The sequence below is a fragment of the Candida tropicalis genome (genome assembly GCF_000006335.3).
Source record: "Candida tropicalis MYA-3404 genomic scaffold supercont3.12, whole genome shotgun sequence".
Taxonomy (NCBI): domain Eukaryota; kingdom Fungi; phylum Ascomycota; class Pichiomycetes; order Serinales; family Debaryomycetaceae; genus Candida; species Candida tropicalis.
In genome coordinates, this window is record NW_003020041.1 from 36,544 (window position 1) to 57,298 (window position 20,755).

General features: G+C 32.8%; 12 protein-coding genes across 12 annotated transcripts; 9 read left to right on the forward strand and 3 right to left on the reverse strand. All coding sequences in view use genetic code 12, as the record gives it.

Moving 5' to 3' along the window:
• Positions 1-531: 531 nt before the first annotated feature.
• On the forward strand, positions 532-1,296 carry RHR2 (glycerol-1-phosphatase; the record flags this gene model as incomplete). Its single annotated transcript, XM_002546653.1, has 1 exon — positions 532-1,296. One exon carries the CDS (start codon positions 532-534, stop codon positions 1,294-1,296), a length of 765 nt encoding a protein of 254 aa, XP_002546699.1.
• Positions 1,297-1,704: 408 nt separating this feature from the next.
• On the forward strand, positions 1,705-3,807 carry UTP8 (Utp8p; the record flags this gene model as incomplete). Its single annotated transcript, XM_002546654.1, has 1 exon — positions 1,705-3,807. The coding sequence occupies one exon, from the start codon at positions 1,705-1,707 to the stop codon at positions 3,805-3,807; it is 2,103 nt and encodes a 700-aa protein (XP_002546700.1).
• A 213-nt stretch (positions 3,808-4,020) lies between these two features.
• Positions 4,021-4,374, forward strand: CTRG_06179 (uncharacterized protein; the record flags this gene model as incomplete). The annotated part of the gene is made up of 1 exon (XM_002546655.1): positions 4,021-4,374. One exon carries the CDS (start codon positions 4,021-4,023, stop codon positions 4,372-4,374), a length of 354 nt encoding a protein of 117 aa, XP_002546701.1.
• Positions 4,375-4,567: 193 nt separating this feature from the next.
• TPT1 (tRNA 2'-phosphotransferase) lies at positions 4,568-5,182 on the forward strand (the record flags this gene model as incomplete). Its single annotated transcript, XM_002546656.1, has 1 exon — positions 4,568-5,182. The coding sequence occupies one exon, from the start codon at positions 4,568-4,570 to the stop codon at positions 5,180-5,182; it is 615 nt and encodes a 204-aa protein (XP_002546702.1).
• A 3,089-nt stretch (positions 5,183-8,271) lies between these two features.
• On the forward strand, positions 8,272-9,006 carry CTRG_06181 (uncharacterized protein; the record flags this gene model as incomplete). The annotated part of the gene is made up of 1 exon (XM_002546657.1): positions 8,272-9,006. One exon carries the CDS (start codon positions 8,272-8,274, stop codon positions 9,004-9,006), a length of 735 nt encoding a protein of 244 aa, XP_002546703.1.
• A 134-nt stretch (positions 9,007-9,140) lies between these two features.
• BUD21 (Bud21p) lies at positions 9,141-9,764 on the reverse strand (the record flags this gene model as incomplete). The annotated part of the gene is made up of 1 exon (XM_002546658.1): positions 9,141-9,764. One exon carries the CDS (start codon positions 9,762-9,764, stop codon positions 9,141-9,143), a length of 624 nt encoding a protein of 207 aa, XP_002546704.1.
• Positions 9,765-9,950: 186 nt separating this feature from the next.
• On the reverse strand, positions 9,951-11,960 carry CTRG_06183 (DNA-binding SCF ubiquitin ligase subunit; the record flags this gene model as incomplete). Its single annotated transcript, XM_002546659.1, has 1 exon — positions 9,951-11,960. The coding sequence occupies one exon, from the start codon at positions 11,958-11,960 to the stop codon at positions 9,951-9,953; it is 2,010 nt and encodes a 669-aa protein (XP_002546705.1).
• A 194-nt stretch (positions 11,961-12,154) lies between these two features.
• Positions 12,155-12,994, forward strand: CTRG_06184 (Mn(2+) transporter; the record flags this gene model as incomplete). Its single annotated transcript, XM_002546660.1, has 1 exon — positions 12,155-12,994. One exon carries the CDS (start codon positions 12,155-12,157, stop codon positions 12,992-12,994), a length of 840 nt encoding a protein of 279 aa, XP_002546706.1.
• Positions 12,995-13,050: 56 nt separating this feature from the next.
• On the reverse strand, positions 13,051-15,978 carry CTRG_06185 (uncharacterized protein; the record flags this gene model as incomplete). Its single annotated transcript, XM_002546661.1, has 1 exon — positions 13,051-15,978. One exon carries the CDS (start codon positions 15,976-15,978, stop codon positions 13,051-13,053), a length of 2,928 nt encoding a protein of 975 aa, XP_002546707.1.
• Positions 15,979-16,538: 560 nt separating this feature from the next.
• Positions 16,539-19,115, forward strand: CTRG_06186 (tRNase Z; the record flags this gene model as incomplete). The annotated part of the gene is made up of 1 exon (XM_002546662.1): positions 16,539-19,115. The coding sequence occupies one exon, from the start codon at positions 16,539-16,541 to the stop codon at positions 19,113-19,115; it is 2,577 nt and encodes an 858-aa protein (XP_002546708.1).
• A 171-nt stretch (positions 19,116-19,286) lies between these two features.
• EST3 (telomerase subunit) lies at positions 19,287-19,877 on the forward strand (the record flags this gene model as incomplete). The annotated part of the gene is made up of 1 exon (XM_002546663.1): positions 19,287-19,877. The coding sequence occupies one exon, from the start codon at positions 19,287-19,289 to the stop codon at positions 19,875-19,877; it is 591 nt and encodes a 196-aa protein (XP_002546709.1).
• A 147-nt stretch (positions 19,878-20,024) lies between these two features.
• On the forward strand, positions 20,025-20,651 carry CTRG_06188 (uncharacterized protein; the record flags this gene model as incomplete). The annotated part of the gene is made up of 1 exon (XM_002546664.1): positions 20,025-20,651. One exon carries the CDS (start codon positions 20,025-20,027, stop codon positions 20,649-20,651), a length of 627 nt encoding a protein of 208 aa, XP_002546710.1.
• Positions 20,652-20,755: the final 104 nt, after the last annotated feature.

The window sequence follows — 20,755 nt, forward strand, 5'->3', positions numbered from 1 at the left end:
GAATATGAATAATCATTATTCAACTACGTAATACTCAAACTCGCTAGAAAGAGCCGTCTTTGTAATCCATTCCATCCTCTAGATAATGAAAAGTTCCTTATTATTATTATCCTCACCAATAATGTACAGTATCCACTTAGCCCTTAATGCATACATATCGTTTTAACTGAAAAAGAAATTGGCTATATTATTTTTTTTCTCCCTGCCTCTCTCCCTCTCTCTCTCTCTCACTCCCTCCTGACTGTGTGTGTGTGTATCAACTCCTTCTGTGTAATGTTAGCCACCCAAATAAAGAAGAAGAAAAAAAGAAATGAAAATAACAACGTTCCTTTTATATTCATCTTCTGATGGGCTTGTCCTCCTTTTATGAATTTGGTTAAGATAAAGAAAAATTATAAATACTTGATGATTTCCTTCTTACGTTTATCTGTTGGTCGTATTCAATTTTTTGTATTTTTTTTTTATCCATTAATTACTTCATTGATTAATTAATTTATTGATTATAACCAAATACTATCTATTATCTACACAATGACTAAAACTCAACAACCAGCTGTTTTCTACATTAACGCTGCCTTATTTGACTGTGACGGTACTTTAGTTAACTCCACCGGTGCCATTTCTGAATTCTGGAGAGATTTCGGTAAAACCAGACCACACGTTGATCCTGAAGAAATTATTAGAACCTCCCATGGTTGTCGTACCTACGATGTTATCGCCAAATGGTCTCCAGCAGATGCTGATGTCGAACAAGTTACTGCTTGGGAAGGTGCCATTCCAGATACTTTTGGTGAATACGCCAAACCAATTCCGGGTGCTGTTGAATTGGTTAAATCTTTTGATAAATTCTCCAAAGAACAAACCGAAAACGGTCAACAAAGATGGGCTGTTGTCACTTCTGGTACTTTACCATTAGCCACCAAATGGTTGAAATTGTTAACCATTGAAAAACCAGATTGTTTCATCACTGCCGAAAAGGTCACTAAAGGTAAACCACATCCACAAGGTTACCAAGCCGCTAGAGATACTTTGGGTTACCACGATGCTCACTACAAAGTTGCTGTTTTCGAAGATGCTCCAGCTGGTATCACTGCTGGTAAAGGTGCTGGCGCCATTGTCATTGGTATCTGTTCTACTTATGAACCAGAAAAGGTTAGAAAATCTGGTGCCAACATTGTCGTCAAGGACTTGTCAAGCTTCAAGATTGAATCTTACAACAAAGAAACTGATGAATTCAAAGTTGTTGTTGGTGAATACTTTTACGCTGATGACGAATTCTTGCAATCATCTGCTTAAATTTTTGGGTTAATTTAATAGAATTAATTTGTTGTTCAACATGTATAATAGAGGGGAAGTTTGATATTTTACTTTTTTTATTGCATTCTTTTTTTTTTTTTTAGATTTTAGATTTTTAAACCATATATTTAGTTATATATTACCATAATTTTAATAGACTGTACAATAGAGACATATTTTTTTCATATAAAGAAAGTTATTAACATCTAGGGATGCATGTAGAGATTGATATTGGTGTATTTCTGATAATAGTCATGTGCTACCAGTTGTGGATTTATTTGTTTTTCGTTTTCTCTCCTTCTTCTTCACCCATACACATGCGATGCCTTAAGGGAAAAAAGAAAAAAAAAAAAATTTGAAGTTCAAAATTTTCATTTTAAGTAATTCACTAACATTCAACTCATCACAATGTCAAAGCCAGACTTATATGATCAATATATGATAACTTCACTTCCTCGTACTCCTGATTTACAGTTGTCTGAAAAAGTTGTTGTTCCAAGAATCTCTTCAATAGATAGTTCAATTATAGATTTAGGGATATCAAAATCCATTATTTCAAGTCATATTACAAGACCAACACCTAAATTAATATGGTCATATGCATTAAATCCAACTACTTTAGTTGATTGTATGGATGTCATTGTCAAAGATGATACTAAATATTACATTTGTGGATTGACTGATCGTAAAAAATCAAAATTATTATTACTTGAAACCAAACGTACTGTTACTGAAGATGGAAATGCCAATTATGCAACTTCAAATGAAGTGGAATTAAAATTAAATAACAAAGTGGTTGGTGTTAAGTTTATGGGAACTCAAGATTTGATCACTATCTTGTATGAAAATGGATCCGTTGAACAAGTAAAATTTTCAGGTAGTGAATTGAATCTTGGAGATAACAAATTAACCACTTCTAAAAGTAAAGAAAAAGTAGTGTTCAATGCTTTTGTCAATGATTTGGAAGAAGAATTATTACTTGCTGTTTCCGAAAATTCCAAAAATACTATCTTCAGATTAGTGTCTATTAATCCAGTCAAATCTATTATTCAAGTTAGTTCCTCATCTGTTCCTTTAGTGGAAAAAGCTCAATACTGTTATGTTTCCGGAACCTTATATCAATATTCTAATATGAAAATTGCTTCCCTTCCGATTTCCAATTTCAATATCGCCAAAACCATTTCTGTTTCATCAATCATTGACAATGAAGAACAAATTGTTTCCCTTGTTGCCCCAGCTCAAGACCGTATTTTATTGGGTAACGCAAGTAAACTTTATTTGGTGAATTTCCAGTTTGCGTCTTTATTATCTACTTTCAAATCATCATCTAGTTCAACCCATCCAGTTCCAGATATTGTTTACATAAATCAAGTGATTCAAGTTAAGGGTAACTCTACCAACACATGCGTTTCCCTGGCTGTGTATCTTAATGTTAAAAACAAAGACAATAATGTATATTTGAATGTCATTGATATCAACGTTGGATTAAATAAATTAAGTGAATGTTTGGGTAAAGGTTTGGATAAGGAAACCAATGATTTCCATGTAATTCCAGACTTATTCAATGAAGATTCGACTAATAATGTGAATGATGATGAAGTTAAGGAAGTTTTTGAATTATTAAGAGAAGCCAAGGAAGCAAAAGATTTAAATAAATGGGAATCTATTCTTATTCCATATTTGAAGAATAGAAAAAGTTGGGCCAGTATTAAAAACTCAATTTCTAAGAAAACCAAAAAAGCCGATAAAGTATATGAATTTAAAGAATTTGAAGATAATAGTGATAGAGTCGTTGATATTAAATTTATTGATTCGGTATTGGATTTGATTTTCACAGGTAATCCACCAGAATTTGTTGATGATGGATTTGTTCCTGAATATACTTTAATGTATCTTTTAACTAATCCATTATTCCCACTTAAATTCACTCCTGGATTAGTGCAATTGTTTAATGATACAGGAAATACCACTTTATTAAGACAAGCAATTAACACATGTCCAGGAATCCCATGTCGAGATTTGGTATTACAATTGGTATTCGAAGAAGATAATGAAACTATGAGTGATTTGGTAAACAGAATAGTTGGTGAATTTTCGCGTTACGAAATCGCTGACACTATCAAAGATGTATTACAAAATGAAGGTGAACAAGTGGATATAATTGAATTGATTAGTAAGATGCTTAAATTACCAGGATTGAACAATTGGTATATCATTGAAATTTTGATTGATGTAAATGGATTGTTCAATTGGGATATGGTAGATGTTAATGCCTTAAACGAAATTGTTACTCAAAAGATTGAAGCTTTGACTATTAACAGTTATAACTTAACTTTATCTAATCAAGTTTTGTTACATAGTGAGAAGAAGACATCCAAAAAGGTAAAAGAACCTACACAATTAGATAATCTTTTGACATTGGCTAATAAAGACGGTGGTAAGAAAGCTTCAGACGAAACTGATTTACAACAAAAGGTTCCAGTATACTCTGTTGAGAAATTAGAATTATAAATGATTGTAATAAGTTCTATATAGATTGTAATAAATAAGCACATTAAAAACAAGAAGAAAATGCAAAATGGTTACATTACACACGACCAAGTGTGATTAGAGAAATAAGAGAAAGGAGAAGAAAAAAAAAGCTATAAAAAAAAATCTCAGCAAGAGATGAAATCGATTTTGAACTTGAAGTGAATCCCATCAGTACAATAATAATTATCAATAATGTCTGCCACTTTATCAGCTTATAGAAATGCATTAAGAGCAACTAAAGTTGTATTTCGTCATGATCTTCCCATTCTCACAGCTGCCAGAACTCAAATCAAAGAAAACATAAGGAATAATTCCAACTTGAAGGATACTACTGAAATAGAAGAAGCAGTTAAGAAATTAAATGATGTTAGTAAATTCTTAATTTCAAATATTGTACAAGGAGAAAAACAAGATGATGGTAAATATTTCTTGAATTTCCATGAAAAGACTGAATTAGGTGATAATGAATCTATTAAACAAGGTAAAAAGAATTTAGGAAGTTTAGCTGGGAAAAAGGGAAGTTCGATTAGATCATGTAAAGATTAGGTCTAAGTAGATGATGATATTTATAATCCTGTAAATAGAGTATTGTATTTTTAAAAGATGTACATTCAATAATTTAATGAAGAATTTGTTGTAAAACTCAATGAAAGAACAAAACCAAAGACAAAAAAAAAGTTTGTAAGAAAGAAAAAAAAAACTAACCAATCTCTTGATATTCATCAACCAACCACCAACAATGCCACCACCAGATCAAGCTAGAAGAGATGTTCTTATTTCCAAAGCAATGTCATATCTTCTTCGACATGGGGCTGTGAAAGAAAAACTAGCCATTGATGACCAAGGATATGTTAAGATTTCTGATATTTTGTCTCATCAAAGATTGAAAAGTTTCAAAACAACAAGAGAAGATCTTGATAGAATTGTACGTGATAATGACAAGAAAAGATTTACTATAACGGATGATATGATATGTGCTAATCAGGGGCATTCATTAAAAACTGTGAATAATGATAATTTGACACCAATGAGTTTAGATGAATTGACAAAATTAAAAATATACCATGGTACATATAAAAACAAACTAGCTACAATTAAACAAAGCGGAGGGTTAAATAAAATGAACAGAAATCATATCCATTTTACATGTGAAGAATATGCCACTTGTTCAGGTATAAGATATAATGCTAATGTTTTAATTTATGTTGATGCGGAGAGATGTACAGAAGCTGGTATAAAGTTTTTCAAAAGTTTAAATAATGTCATTTTAACATCCGGTGATGCTGATGGTAAGATCCCATGGGAATTTGTTGATAAAGTTGTTGATTTAGAAGGAAAAACAATAGATATATAGGCAAATAGAATTGAAGTCATGAGCACTTTCGTGATTTCGAAAATAAAAGAGCCATTATTGTACCCATTTTCGGGATATCTAATTAATCTGAATATGCAAGGTACTTTTATTTTCAAATTGACAGAAAGTTATCATGATGATTAGGGTAGGTAAAAATAGAAGTTTTTTTTTTTACTTAGTCTGCTTAATCGGATGATTTTTTTTATGTACACATTTTCTATTGTTTAGAAACTTGCTTCACATTCAAGGCGAGTACCTGAACCAAGCGAAACGAAACGAAACGAAAGGGGGAAGCTACTTGAACAAGGCACCGGCGGAAAAAACTTGACAGACATTCTAAGTAATTTACCGTGGATGGTAAAATTTTATAATAAAACCTAGTAGTGTCTATTTTTAGGAACCCAGTTGTTATTGAATTCACTCCAAGAAATGATATGACAAGGTGTGGGATAACTAATAATATCTTTTATTTTTAAAAAATGAGACGGTTCCATACATGATGATAAATGTTATTGAATTTGCGCTTAGTAAGGAAGGGATAGTATAGTTTAAACTACGAGCTTGAATAAGTTTAAAGTTCCAGACCTTATCAATTGGTAAATCTAGACACAATATGGGGAAACTAAAAATTGAATGGTACCTTAAAATGAGAATAATTAAGAAATAAACAAAGACAAGGTGCAAGTCATAATATATTACAATCTATCATCCTCATCGATTGTTTCGGAACGGATTGTGGGATTGTTTGATTTAGAAGTTTGTTGAATTTTGTGTAGTTTATTAGAATTATTATTATTTCAATACCTTCTCTCTCTATGTTTTTTTTTTTTTTTTTTGACATTAGTTTTGCACCCACTAGCTGAAACAACATAGTAAAACAAAATTGTTTTATTATGGCACTTGAATCTTGTAACTGAAACATTGAAATTGTTGCGTACTGTGCATAACAATTGCAATAATGAAAAAGGGGAACAGAGCGTTGTTTTTATTTTACCTTTTAATCGTAACTTTCCATACTGTACTGTACCTTGTCATTGTCGTTTCACGAGATTAAAGGAGAACTAGTTTATCCTTGTCAATCATTGCAGAGAGGAACATAATTTCAGCCTATAATTGAAATTATATGTACTCTTTTCTTTTCAAGTTTCAAATCGATTTTTTGTTTTTGTTTACTCACAATATACACCAACTGAAATACCATTACGCTGGATTACTTAATTTATATTGTTACAGTACTTTAACAAATCATGATGTTAGTAGACGAAAAAAAAAAGAAGGTTCATTAGGAGGGCGTGTAAACAGCACCAAAAAGAAAAAAATAAAAAAAGACGCACGCGTGAGTATGCGCGGGTTTTGCTTTTTAATTATTATGCTTTGCAACCAAAATAGGCTAGAATTTTTGAAAGTGAAAAAAAATAAATATCGTCTACCGGTTTAGACGATAATTTATCCTATTGCATAATCCAACTAGTTTCAATTTTTGGGTGATGATGGTGGTGGTGGTTGATTAATAGATAATTGAAACAAATAATTGACATTGGCAACAGTCACAAGATGAAACGTTACAATCAACGGAAAGAATAAATCGTTGAAGATAACCCTGTGATTATTGATGTGGATTGTTAATCTAGTAAATGCATAATGATTTAAATATCTGCAAACCGGGGGATGGCACACTACATCACAATACAATACAATACAATAGCAAAGAAAGAAACTTGGGCAAGACACGCAGATTCTGCCTTGGTTCTAGAATCGATCGCTTCTGGTTTTTGGTGGCTTTCTTTTTAAATAAAAGAAGGCATTTATATCATTTCAGGAAATTTAACTAAATCATTTAATTTCAAATTCTTAGACACACTGACTAACAAACTAACTGACTGATTCATACACACACACATTGTTTTCTCACGCCTCCACTTAAAATTATTTTCCTTCCTACTCCCCCTCTATCCAGGGATCCTGCATATTCTACACCAACGACAAAAAGTCTAGATTTTGAGATGGCTCCGGGATATTTCAATTATTGGCAACCGCAGCCAGATTATAAATTAAAGAATCATGGTGTATATGAATCGGATAAACAATTCTCTCTTTATACCACTCGATTTTGGAATCTTGTTTTGAGTTCCCTATAGATTAATCTTACATTGTGATGTGACTGCCACTTTGAAAGCAAAACAGCAGAATGACAAAAAAAAGAACAACATAAAACAGAAAACGAAACGAAAAAAAAAAATGGGCGCATAAATTTAAAACGAAAGAAAGATTTTTTCTTCTTCTCAGGTTTCTTAAATTTGTTTCTCTAAGCGCTCCCTATTTTCTACTCCTACAAACCACTGTTCTACTACTAGTACCACTAATACTACTACGGGTCATTTTTGTTTGTTTAACTGATTCTGCGTAGATTCACCTCAAACTCATTTGACTTTGCCCTTGCCCTTGCCCATAGATGTATGACCTAAATTCAGTAACACCGCCAATACTTTTTTTTTAGCAAAAGAGTATGTAGATTTATTGGTTAATTAAATTTATGGTTGTAATGATTAAACATTTATAATTACCCGTGACATCAAAATTGATTCTAGACACTTCAATTAACTTTTTATCGCTAGATTTAAAACCATACATTAACCCTTTATTAGTACAGTTCGTTTTTATTCCTTTGTGCGTTTCTTTTAATTCTCTCACGTTGAATTCTAGCTTTTTTTTTTTTTCTACTTCTTCCATTTTTGTGCATTTTGCATTTTTGTACAAACTATGCCTAACACTATATATAGAACCAATGGTATTCCCAAAAATTTCAATGACATTCTTCCCTTTTTTTTAATTCTTTCTTACTATGGAATTACGTTGTTCCACTCCCGTTCTGTTTTTCCCTTCCCAAATCTTGTTTATTTCTTCATTTGTCTATCTTATTTGAAAGAATTAGGACATTAATCATTTCTATTAATTTTGTTTTCTTTATTATTAGCATATATTGCTATTCGTTACATTTAATACTTTTCAATTCACTTTATCAGACTATTCTTTTTTTTTTCTTTCTGTTTTTTTGATTATATTTAAAGGGGATCTCCTAATTAGTTACAATGTTCATTACAATGCCAAGAATAACTAGTTCAGCTTCAAATACATCCCCTGAGAAATCATCTACTACAACAGCAACTAATACTACGACTACTACAACGACTACTACTACCACTACTGCAACTACGGGCACGTTGAGTTCATTAGATAGAAATAATTCTACAATCACAAGCAACAATAGAATATGCCAATGGTATTGTTGTTCTTGTGGACAAAGTTATGGCACAGTCTTGTATAAAGATGATTATAATTCATTCCAACCAAATGGTGAACCAGAACAACATCGTGCAACCACTTTAGATTCTTCTAATTATATCCTTGATAATCTAAAATACTACAGTCAAGTAGTGTATCGAGATCACAAACACGTTCTATCGAATGGTAGTTCGAGTAATGATAATTCAACCAATTATTTCAATTTCAAAGATAGAGGATCAGTATCTTCAACCTCTTCAACTACTTCTCATCAACCAATTCCAATATCCAACACTTCATCATCTACTATTCCTGCAGATCAAAGAAAATATTCTTTGGAAAATCATTCCCCTGAAAGTCCCACTTTTCTACCTCAACCATCAAGTCATATTTTATCTCCATTAAACATAGAATTGAATGATAATCTAATCGACTACCAGGAAAAAATCATCCTAAATATTCCAACCAGATTCACTTGCCATCGATGTTCTCATATGATGTGTCCATATTGCCCCAAATTAAGGTTAAAAGATCTACATTGAGTGTAGTTCATTAAGGGATACCCACCAGTCACCCTAATAACAGTATATACTATTTTCTGTGTTTCTAAATATTTAGTTTAATATAATACTTAATTTTTTTTTTTTTTTCACTTTCTTACTATTCTTACAAACCTCTATTTTCTATTAATGCTTTTCCTATTTAACCATTTGTCTCTGTTTTTAATAATTTTAGATTCAGATTTCGGCACAACCTTTTTATTCATATTCCCTTGAACTTTAACATAAACTGGACCCTTTTTGACAGCGACTTTTTTCTTTTGTTTCAATTGTCTTAATTTTTCTTCTAGTATGGATTTTCTATCTGGTTTAATATCTTCATCTAATCTTATATGTTTAGCTTTAACCTCAGGAACTTGTGATTGATTCATGATTGATTCAATATCATCAGGTAAAAATTCAGGAAGTTCAATAGGTTTCTTTTGTTTGCTTTTTTTCAATTCTTGTTGTTGTTTATTACGTAAATCTAATGCTTTTCTTCTTTCCTTTCGTTGTTTCTCAAGTTCAGCTTCTTCATCTTGTCTTTGTTTTTCTTTCAACAATATATCTTCTCTAGCTTTACTTGTACTTTCTTCTTCTGGTGCTTCATCATCAGATTCATCAGATTCTTCTTCTTCTTCTTCTTCCTCATCTTCCTTTTCTTCAACTTCTTGTTCTCGTGGAACAATTTCTTCATCTATGAAATCATCATCTGTAAATGTCTTCTTTATAGGTTTAGATTGACTTCTAGTAACTACCATTATGTATGTATTTATTTATCTGTAATTAAAAAAGAATAACCCAAGGTCATCGTGAATCGGAATTTTTTTTTTTTTTTCGTTTTATATTTTTTGTCTTTCCATTCCCCATTTGTTCTCAATTTTTATTCTCCTCTATAAACGCAATTTTCTACTGACACACACACACAAGAATATTTGCAACCAGTTTTATTGTACCCAACTGTTGACACCAAAGACTTGCCATTTAATCCTTGACTTGTCAAACACTACATTCTTAACATATCTCTTTCTGATTAAATACTGTATAGTGTCTGTGGAAATCTCCATGCCATTTAATACCAACACCTCAATAGGATTAACAATCAATTTTTTATCAAACATTCTCAATAAACTGATCCCATCAATCTTGTTAAAACTTAAATCCAACATTTGGAAATTACTAGAGATTTTCTCTAAATCTTTGTTAATCTGTATCATGGCTGCTTGATCAATATCCATATCGTTGAGGTATATTTGGTTCAACAACGGGCACTTGATGAGAATATCATACAATGAAATCATTCGTTGTGAATGGATGGTAAACGAAATGTAATGTGAGTGACCAATATGTAAACTTCGAATTGATCTACCACATATTTTCAACAACTTTAATAAGCCAGTAACTGATAAGCAATTTTTATATAAATCTAATTTATAGATATTCTTGAATTGGTGCAAATCACCAAGTCTAAATTCAGTCAACGAAATCGGTGAAATCGCACAGGACTCTCTAAACGTAAATTCTTGCAACTTAAACTCGGGTCTATAATTAATAATCATTTGCAAGAAAATCAACATATTTATATTTTGATTGTTTTCTAGATAGAGTTTGGTCAACTTTGGAATTCTTGTTAGAAATTCACCAAATTCAGGTAATGTGGTTGCAAAATCAAACGAAACAAGAGTCAACTCCGTCAATGCTGGGAAATTCTTATCTAAAAAAATAGGATATGGATTGTATGTTTGTGCAGAAATTGGATTAGGATTGTTTAACAAAAGCTTCGTATGATTAACAAGTAATAATTTTTCAAGTGGATACTCCTCCACTTCAAGATCCTTGAGTTTTTTAAACATTTTCTCCTGAATAGGTATTAAATCCAATGAACTTTTCTCTCCCTGAAGAATCACAATCTCAAGTACTTTTAATTTCTTAAACATATTCAACAATACTCGTCCATACTTGATACTACAATTGATTCCAATTCTCAAACTCTCCAAGTTTCTCAAATTACCCCACCTCCATCCAAATTTCGAAACCAAATGATAAAATAACTGTAGATTGAAATTCTTGTCAATTAAATCAAGATTCTTAACCAACATCCCTGGTTCACGGATCAACACTTCAAGTACTTTGAGAAAATGTGCTTTGGTTGTGACTTGGTTTACTTTAATTTGCTGTATCAGTTTTGACGTTGAATGAGAACTTATTTTTTTAAACAATTTGGCACCACTTATAAACTCACTCAATGCAATGTTAGATTTACATTTGAACAGATACAAGCTAGGAATAGATGTTAATGTATAATACCAGAGCTTAGACACCAGGTGCAATCGTAGTATGTGATTCATTGGAATATCTCGGAAAATAATTTCAATTATATCAATAGGTAAATGCACAAATGGATCAGTAGATCTTCTAGTTTTCTTCACTACTTTCTTGTATTCATCTTCTGTGCGTCGTTTTTGTTTTAATTCTCTATTGAGTTCACGGTAGTGCAATTTCAATGACGCAAACAACTTCTCAGGAACATTTATATTGTAATCTTTTATAGCCTTTTCAATAATATAAATTCCTTCTTGATAACATTTATAGGCGTCAACTTTTTTATTCATTCCAAGTAATAGTTTCCCCGTTCGTAAATATCCTTTACAACCAATAGGTTCTAGTTTTGTCAACTCTCTACCATCTTTTAAAGCACTTGCTATCTGACCCAATTTCTCATACGTTGCTGCCCTTTGATCAATTAAAGAACCTAGTTTGGGATGTATTGTTGGACCAACAATAGGTGATTCTTGTAAATTATTGTCCTTTCTGATTTGTCTGATTGTTGATTTTGGGAGATTTTTTAATTGATTGATCAACACATTATAAGTACCCAAGGCTTTTTCATATTCTTGTGACTTAAAATATAAAATCGCCAATTTAGACTTATCTTCTATTAGTTTCAGATCTGTCATATCAGACAAGTTGTTTATGACAAATAATGGTATCCTTATTTGTTTTTAACTTCCGGAGATTGTTTACGCAAAGAAAGGAAAAGGAGAAAATAAATAAATAAAAAAAATAACGCATCAAAAAGAGAAAAAAAGAAATCTAAGATTAGACACATACAAACACCAGACTCAAAGCTACCAATACGATAGGACCACCCATGTCATTTTCAAGGATAATAGAATTGGCAATTCTAACGACTGTCATGTTTTTGACATCGTTTATTGCGGGTGTATTGCCTTTAAAGTTGACAATCTCACCAACATACTTGAAATATCTATCATTACTAGCCATGGGAATTTTGGTCGGGACAGCCATGTTGATCATTCTACCAGAAGGTATTGAAATGTTAAGTACATCAACTCAGAATATTTCCAGATTTGTGGGGTTCCCTATTTTGATTGGATTTGTAACTATGTTCACAATTGACAATGTATTTTCAGGTCATTCCAGTGATAACAAACGTAATTGCAATTTGAAAGATTCCATTTTTGGATCTTCATTAACTCTTGGTATGATCTTCCATGGAATTGTTGACGGTATTTCTTTAGGATCATCATTTGCTGGTGGTACAGCTATTCCCTTAATAATTTTCACCGCAATTATTATTCATAAAATCCCGACAAGTTTTAGTTTATCTACAATTCTATGCCTGGAAGGCATTCCTGATTCAAAATTATTCTGGCATATATTACTTTTTGCATTACTGAGTCCAATTGCTACTTGGATAACATATATAATTATTAGTTTAATTGATGTAAACACTGACGTGGTTGTGGGGATTTTGTTTTTATTCTCCGCTGGTAACTTCTTATTTATAGTCAACCATGTCATGAGTGATTTTACATCTGGAGATTTCCAGGTATTACCTACAAGTGTGGAAAGTGAAGCAAATACCGTGGTTAGTAATCAATCACATTCTAAAATTTCTAAATTGGAGTTTTCACTAGTAATAACTGGAATTTTAATCCCCGCTGTACTTAGCTTCGTAAAGGAATAAATATAATTAATATATATATATATATAAATAAATCTATGAGACACTCATGCGTTCTTTTACTTTCCAAAATATGGATTGATATCATCTACCACACTTTCTGAACGGTTATCCATACTAACAGATTCAAACTCAATATCAATGACATCGTCCCTCATATCATTGCATTCCTTTTTGGTGGAATTCTTCTCTAAATGTTTATCATCACCTTCTTCGTATGATTTCAATTCCTGATTTGAATCTGTTTCGCTATCATCATCATCATACCCATCCTCATCATCTTCATCTTCGTCTTCATCTTCGTTTTCGTCATCACCATCGTCATTATCGGCGTCCTCTTCATCATCATCTGGTTCTTGTGATTCTTCATTTTTAATTTGTCGTCCGAGATTACATAAGTCGTCATCATCACTAGTACCAAATAAATCTAAGCTTGTTATACTTTCTCTATTACCATTCTTCAATATACCTTTTCGTTCTTGTTCCAATTTCCTGACTAATTCCAGATTACTGCCATTCTTGCCCAAATTCTTCAAATTGTAATGCAGATTATTATTTGATCGAGATAGATTATTATCTTTTAGCCTGTTCAAACCAATATATGAATTTCTTTTGGAATTCGACCGTGACAAATTAGGCAAGTTTGGCTTTTCACGTTGACTGATTTCCTCTTCACTTTTGTTAATGATAGCTTCTTCATGATTATCATAGTACGGATTACTCTTATAAGGAATTTTATCAGAAACAATCAGGGTTGCATCATTAACATTGTTGGTGAAAAAATCATTTCTATTTCTAAAATTACCTGAACTTCTTGCTTTTCGAATAGAATGTCTTGAACCAGGATCACCCTTTTGTCCCGAGTTATTTTCACCATCACCATTTGTCATACTATCTTCTCCTGGCTGATATCCCTGAGCCAATTGAATCAAAGCAGTCGTAGAAATACCTTTGGATAATTTTCTCTTTGGAGTTGTAGCTCCACCAATTATAGGAGCTGAAGTCCCATCCGTTGCACTCATTGAATTTCTTTTCGATCGTGGTTGGTGTTTATTATTTGATGTGGCATTTGACGTCGAATGATGCCTTTGAACTCCTAATGGACGTCTGTTTCCCTTGAGTGGTGTATTTGGAGCCGTATTTGATTGGGTGTCGTTAATTACTGGAGAAGTAACCAACGTTATGGACTGCGGCTTGGGTTTGTTGTAATACAGTTGACTTCTTTTAACACCATCGGTACTTCCACTACTACCCGATGTTATCCTATAGCTAGCCGATGTGATTATTCTGCCCCTCAAAATCGTAATAGCCTTGTCCAATGCAAATTCAACACTACAATGGTTATGAATTATGGAGACTTTTGGCCACGAAGCCTTGGCCCCTCTGCATATGAAATCAAGAAGAAACTCAGAACTTGGATTTTCAAATACTTTGGTGAAGTCAGAAATTTTATACTCTGGAAGAATGGTAATATCACCAGAATAATTTTGAGATAATATTGAAATTGCCTTATTTGATAGGTTTTTATAGATGTCTAATTCGTTAAGTAACTGAAGATAATGGATGGCTTCAGAAGACACAAAGTCGTACACGTTATTCAAAAAATGTTTCATCTTGTATGTCAAATCATTCTCAACATCACCTCCAATGTTGCTCACAGAAACTCTTAATATTGGAACTACATGGGGGTTAACTTGAACAGCAATAATATGATCAACGTTAAACATTTCCAGAAGTCTGGTAATTGGCAAGTCATTATCCACTGAACCATCTACAAATTTCATAGACTCGTCATTATTCCATTCGTGAATTTCATTAGTCTTTGGGTTTTTCTCGTACACCGAACAGGAGGGGAATATGCCAGGAACTGAACAACTAGCACACACTGCAGACCAAATGAGACAGTTTGGTGCTGTCAAATAATTAAGTAAACGGGTTTGCTCATGGATAGATGCTGGAGACACAGTAATGTTCAATATTTTCCCGGTCCTATTATATGCTTCTCTAAATGTTAAATCTCCCAAGAATCCAAGCATTGTATCCTGTAACCCTTCGATGTCAAATATAGTACCATACTTAATCAAATGGCCCAAATAGTACAATACCTTCTTGAACGAACCTTGAATTTGAGAAACGTCACAATCGACAACATCAAAAATATTAAATTTTCTGGAAGTTATTGTGCTTAGCAATTCAAATGTTTCTTCATTAGAATGGCAGCACAAAATACTGGCAACAATTGACCCTGCCGATGTACCACTTACGATTCTTGGCATTAGATTGCACTCAAACAATGTGGTCAACACACCAATATGGAAAATACCAAATGTACTACCACCAGATAAAACCAACGCAGTTCTACCGATATTTTTTCTAGTTTGAATCAACATCCCCAACAAGTACCGATCATCCAAATTAACTTCGTCGTGATTTATCAAATATTCCAACGAAACCTGACATTCATGAATATACTCTTCAATCAATCGTTTAGTACCAACATATGCGTGTCTGTAAAGGTTTGCATCACCCATATTTCCAATATTTCTAACCCATCGGGTTCTAATGTAATACAATAACAACTTATAATCATGATTCATCCTTGCTTCTCTCATATCGTTTAGATTTCTATAGATCAAATCATAGTCGTAAATATCAGAAGTGGGGTCAGATTTCCAAGCGTTATTCCCGAGTAGTTCATCCAACTTTAATGATGTGTCGTACCATTCATAATAAGAGGTAGTAGCTTTTTGAAACTCCAATAGTTCATTGATAATCTGTTTCTTTTCATCTACTTCAGGAAAAAGATGTCCAATAATTGGTAACGATCGAAGGGAAAATTTATTTGTAATCGTTTGACCGGTTTTGATAATACTTGGATTTAAAGAAATATATTGCTGGAATAAATCTCGAATAATCGCATCAGTAGACGTTGCCGAGGTAGTTGTTGTAGTGGAGACAGGAGGCAACAACGTCACAGCTGTACTCATATTAGATTTATAGTAACTTTCTAGAAATGATTAGTTTCAAGAAGAAATAATAATAAAAAAAAAGAACAAAAAAAAAATAGAAAACAATTTATAAAATGATTTTGTTTTAGAGATTTAGACGTCCAGATTGCAAGTGGAGTAAATGATGTGATTGATGATATACTTTTGATTACATAATCGTCTCGTTTGCATATGAAATTTTTACGACATCCTATCATTTGGTAGCTCTAAAATACGACATAACGACATCAGTAGCGATGCAATTTTGTTTGTCTAATTTTTTTTTTTTTCAGTTGGTCTTTGTAAGATCAAATTGAAATCATCTTACCAGTCGGATTCAAAGAGACTAGAATTTTACTTGTCGAACCACCCTGACATTAGATCTTTACTAGAAGAAATTCGTTTTGATTGTACGATATAATTTAACGAGGAGGAACTTTTTCACAAACGGCTCCGGTTTACATCAGTGTACTTTAACAGGTCAAAGACAACTTCATCAATCAAATTCCGAAACCAAGCACGTAGGGAAATTAAAGAATTCACGTCAACGTCTACACCTGATGTTTAAAGTCACTACAATAACTCACTTGACAGATGATTCGAATAGACCATTGGTATGCTTAACAACAAAGCTCGGATCAAAGTATTTATTTGGAAAAGTCCCTGAAGGTTCACAAAGAATTATAAATGTAATAGGAAGTGAAGTTAGATTTCCTAAATTACAAGGTGTTTTTCTTACTGGGTCTATATTTTCATGGTCCGATATTGGGGGATTGCCAGGATTATTTTTAACAGTGAGTGATTCGACGAAAAATGGGGTAAATGTAATTGGTTGTGGGAAACTATTATCATATATTGTGGCAACATGGAGACAGTTTGTTTTCCGAATGGGGATAACATTAAATATTATCGATACTGAAACTAATCCTGAAATAACTGGTGAAGAGATTGTTATTTCACCTATTAGAATCGATCCTGTTGAACATGAACCACATCCAGAAAACTCAAATGTCCTTGTTCGTCAAGTCAAAAAGTTGGCATCCTTGATGTTTCCATTAGATACAAGCGAAGTAAATAGCAGAGATCCTGAGTCATATAGATCTGATCCAACACTGAAAGATATTCACACGCATGTTCATCTACCAAAAGCTTCAGAGATAGTTACTTCCCAAGCAGCATACTCATATTCAGTTAGAATTCTACCAATTAGAGGTAAGTTTGATCCAAAACGAGCAATAGAACTCGGGCTAAAACCTGGCCCACAATTCAGAGATTTGTCGAATGGTAAAGCTGTTGTTAATGAAAATGGTGAGACAATTCAACCGGAACAAGTTATTGCTCCGGATAGATTGTTCCGAAAGTTGTTAATCATTGATATTCCAAACAATGATTACTATGAAAACACAATAACTTCAAATAAGTGGTTTGCAAAAGCTGAGAATGAAAAATCTAATGAAATTGGGTTGGTGTATCATTTTTTGGGTGAAGAATTGGACTTTGATTTGCAACACTATAAAGAAAACTTCTTGTCGAAATTCCCAAGTGATGCTTACCACATCATTAGTCACCCATCAATGACAAATAATGTCATTTTGAATGATAAATTGGTTGCAAACACTATAAAATTAAAATCTTTAATGAATGAAAACTTCAACTTGGTCAATCTGGAAGAATTTCAACCGTTAAGTGATGGTCACGTTGAGAGATTACATGCTTTACAACTGTACCAAATTACCGAAAATGAAGTTCACGCTGATAATTCCTGCTCAGTTCAAGCCACCAACAAGTCATTATACGACAACGAAGTGGCACCAATGGAGATACCGGAAGCTGTTGATTATGAGTCGATGACAAAAACAAGTATTGAACTTGATGACGAAACTACATCATCATTGAAGGATAAAGTGCAAATTTGTATGCTTGGAACTGGATCAGCTTTACCAAGTATATCCAGAAATGTGTTGGGAAATTTGCTCCGTATTCCATTCCAACACGATGATGGATCTATTAGTTATCGTTCTATTATATTGGATGGTGGTGAGAATACTATCGGTAGTTTACTTCGTACATTTGGTCATGATAATTACAAATATGTAAACCAGATTTTTCAAGAATTATCATTGATCCATCTTAGTCATTTGCACGCAGATCATCATTTGGGTATTGTTTCCTTAATAGGTGAATGGTTCAAATTAAATGATAAATCAAAGACATTATACCTTGTGGTACCATGGCAGTTTATAACCTTTTTGAGGGACTGGTATTCTTTAGAGCTGCAATACCATCCTACATTTGACATTAACAGATTGGTATGTTTTAGTTGTGAGGATTTCTGTTTGGAGACACGTGCTGCCGAATACCAAAAAATGAGTATGGATAAGTTTGAAGAGTATTTTGACAAGAAACTTTTACATAAATCTGTGCCAAAGGGGAAATTAAATTCTTTAGATTTGGAATCAATTCAGGAAATGTATGATTCAATTGGGTTAAATTCAATTGCCACCGTTCGTGCCTTGCATTGTGCTTGGGCATATTCTAGTATATTTGATTTCAAGTTAAACAACAGAGGAGAAACTTTCAAAGTTTCATTCTCAGGAGACACGAGACCTAATCCAAAATTTTCTAGATGTGGATACGATAGCGATTTGTTAATCCATGAAGCATCAATGGATGGTAACTGGATTGAAGAAGCGATTGCTAAAAAACATTCTACCATGATAGAAGCTGTTGCGGTTAGTAGAAACATGAATTGTCCTAAATTGATATTGACACATTTTAGTTCACGTTATGGTATTTCCAATAATTGTGTTCCAAAGGCAGAACTTGAAGAATGTGCAAATGAGTTAAACTCCTATCTTTCAGAGAACACAAGTGATCAGAATATATTCAGAGCTAAAAGTAATAGTAATTTGGAGTTCAAAGATATTGATATCTGGTTTGCATACGATTTAATGAGTGTTCGTTATGGAAATATGCACACACAAGAGAAGGTTTGGCCAATTTTAAAAGAAACATTCAAACCTAATAGTGAGGTGGATGTTGAAAAAATTAACGAAAAGAAAGAAATAAAGAGAATCGAAAGATTGGCATTTATGGAAAAGAAAAAGAAAAAGAAGAGAAGAACTAGTTCAATGTAGTTGGTCCTCTTCTTGTACAATAGAGTATATAGATGTTAAATACAGAGAGTTAGGAATACCGAATCAACTACGCGTGTAAGCATCACCAGAAAACTACCCAGAAACGAAAAAAAAAAAAGAATAAAATGAAATCACCACGGTAAATATAACTCCACGTCTAGTCAAAGAAAGATGTCGAGTCAAAATAATGATAATACTGGAGTTCCTATACGAGTTTTATCAAGTTGGTTGTCTAAAGATGTGATCAATTCAATTGGTCAAAATACAAACTATGTGAATCCTATTGTTAGAAAAAACTTTAAACCCACACTCATGAAAGTTTCGTTTCTACTACGCATCTTAGAATTTATTTCCCCTACTGAGTCCATGGATATCACAGCAATTTTATCAGATTCGACTCATAAGATATTGTCCATCTTCAAATTCGATCCTGCCATAGTTGATTTTGAGAATAGATATCACCAGAGAATGACATACAATACAGTAAATCGAATAATACATATAAAAAAAGCAAACTTGAAATTCATGACTATCGATTCTGTCAACAAGGATTTTAAACTAAACCTAAAGGGTGCATTAGATATTGTTGTGTTGGAAATATTAGATTTTGAATTATTCTTAATAGATGAATACCGATTTGTTAACTCTATCGAGTCAAGATTAGAATTCGTATATGATGATCCTGAATATGATCAGTTGTGCAGAACGAAAACTAACACTGAAATCTTCAACTATGATGATGGACTTATAAATTCTCCATAATTCAACCCCGATGCGTCTGCATTTTTTTAACTAATACGAAAGGTGTTTTTTGGGTAGTACAAGTTTGTGTTTTTTTGGTTTGTATTTATTTTTTTTTTTTTTTTTGCAACACTTATTACTAGGGATTATCATTTGAATCAACAATAAATGACTGAACCAGATACAAAGTCATTGCAAATAGTTCATCATTCGGATGATTGTCATTCTGATGAAGTTATATATAGCGCAACATTGGCGCAAAGTTTGCATGAGGACCATTCAATTAATTCTCATAGGGAATTGGTATTTCCTTCGTCTGCTAATGGTCCACTTTCACAAGCACTTGATATGGTTAGACCAGTATCATCAAGAGATTTAATAATTCCTCCTAGTTCTCAAGAGCAAAGCAGAACTGGATGTCTTAGCTGGTGTGTAAGATGGTTTAGATCTGAGAACCCACTGCATCATCATACTGATGCTGAGCATCTGCCTTTGTTACCAATATATCAAGTTCGCTCCAATACTTCTCCGGTTATAGGACAACGTTTCACAGGTAATTTAATGGATTTATTACAAAGATGGCTTTTTAGGGTGGTCAGACGACAATATCCAAACACGTTTACATGGATGATGGCAACCTTCTTAACCATTTTTTTGATTTCAGGGATTTTGGGTCTTTACTACACTGGGAATATGACTGCGCTTGTTTCACTTGCAAAGAGTTTAGCCTGTTCTATGTTCCGCCAATTTCAGCCTGCTGATGTCGCTTTACCAGCATTCTGTAGGGGGTTGTAAGTAGAACCCAACCTCTAATTATTTTTTGCTAACGTTGTCGTAATATGTATTTACAAGGTGAATATATATAATAATATAAAGGAAACTATTATACTTTGCTTTTG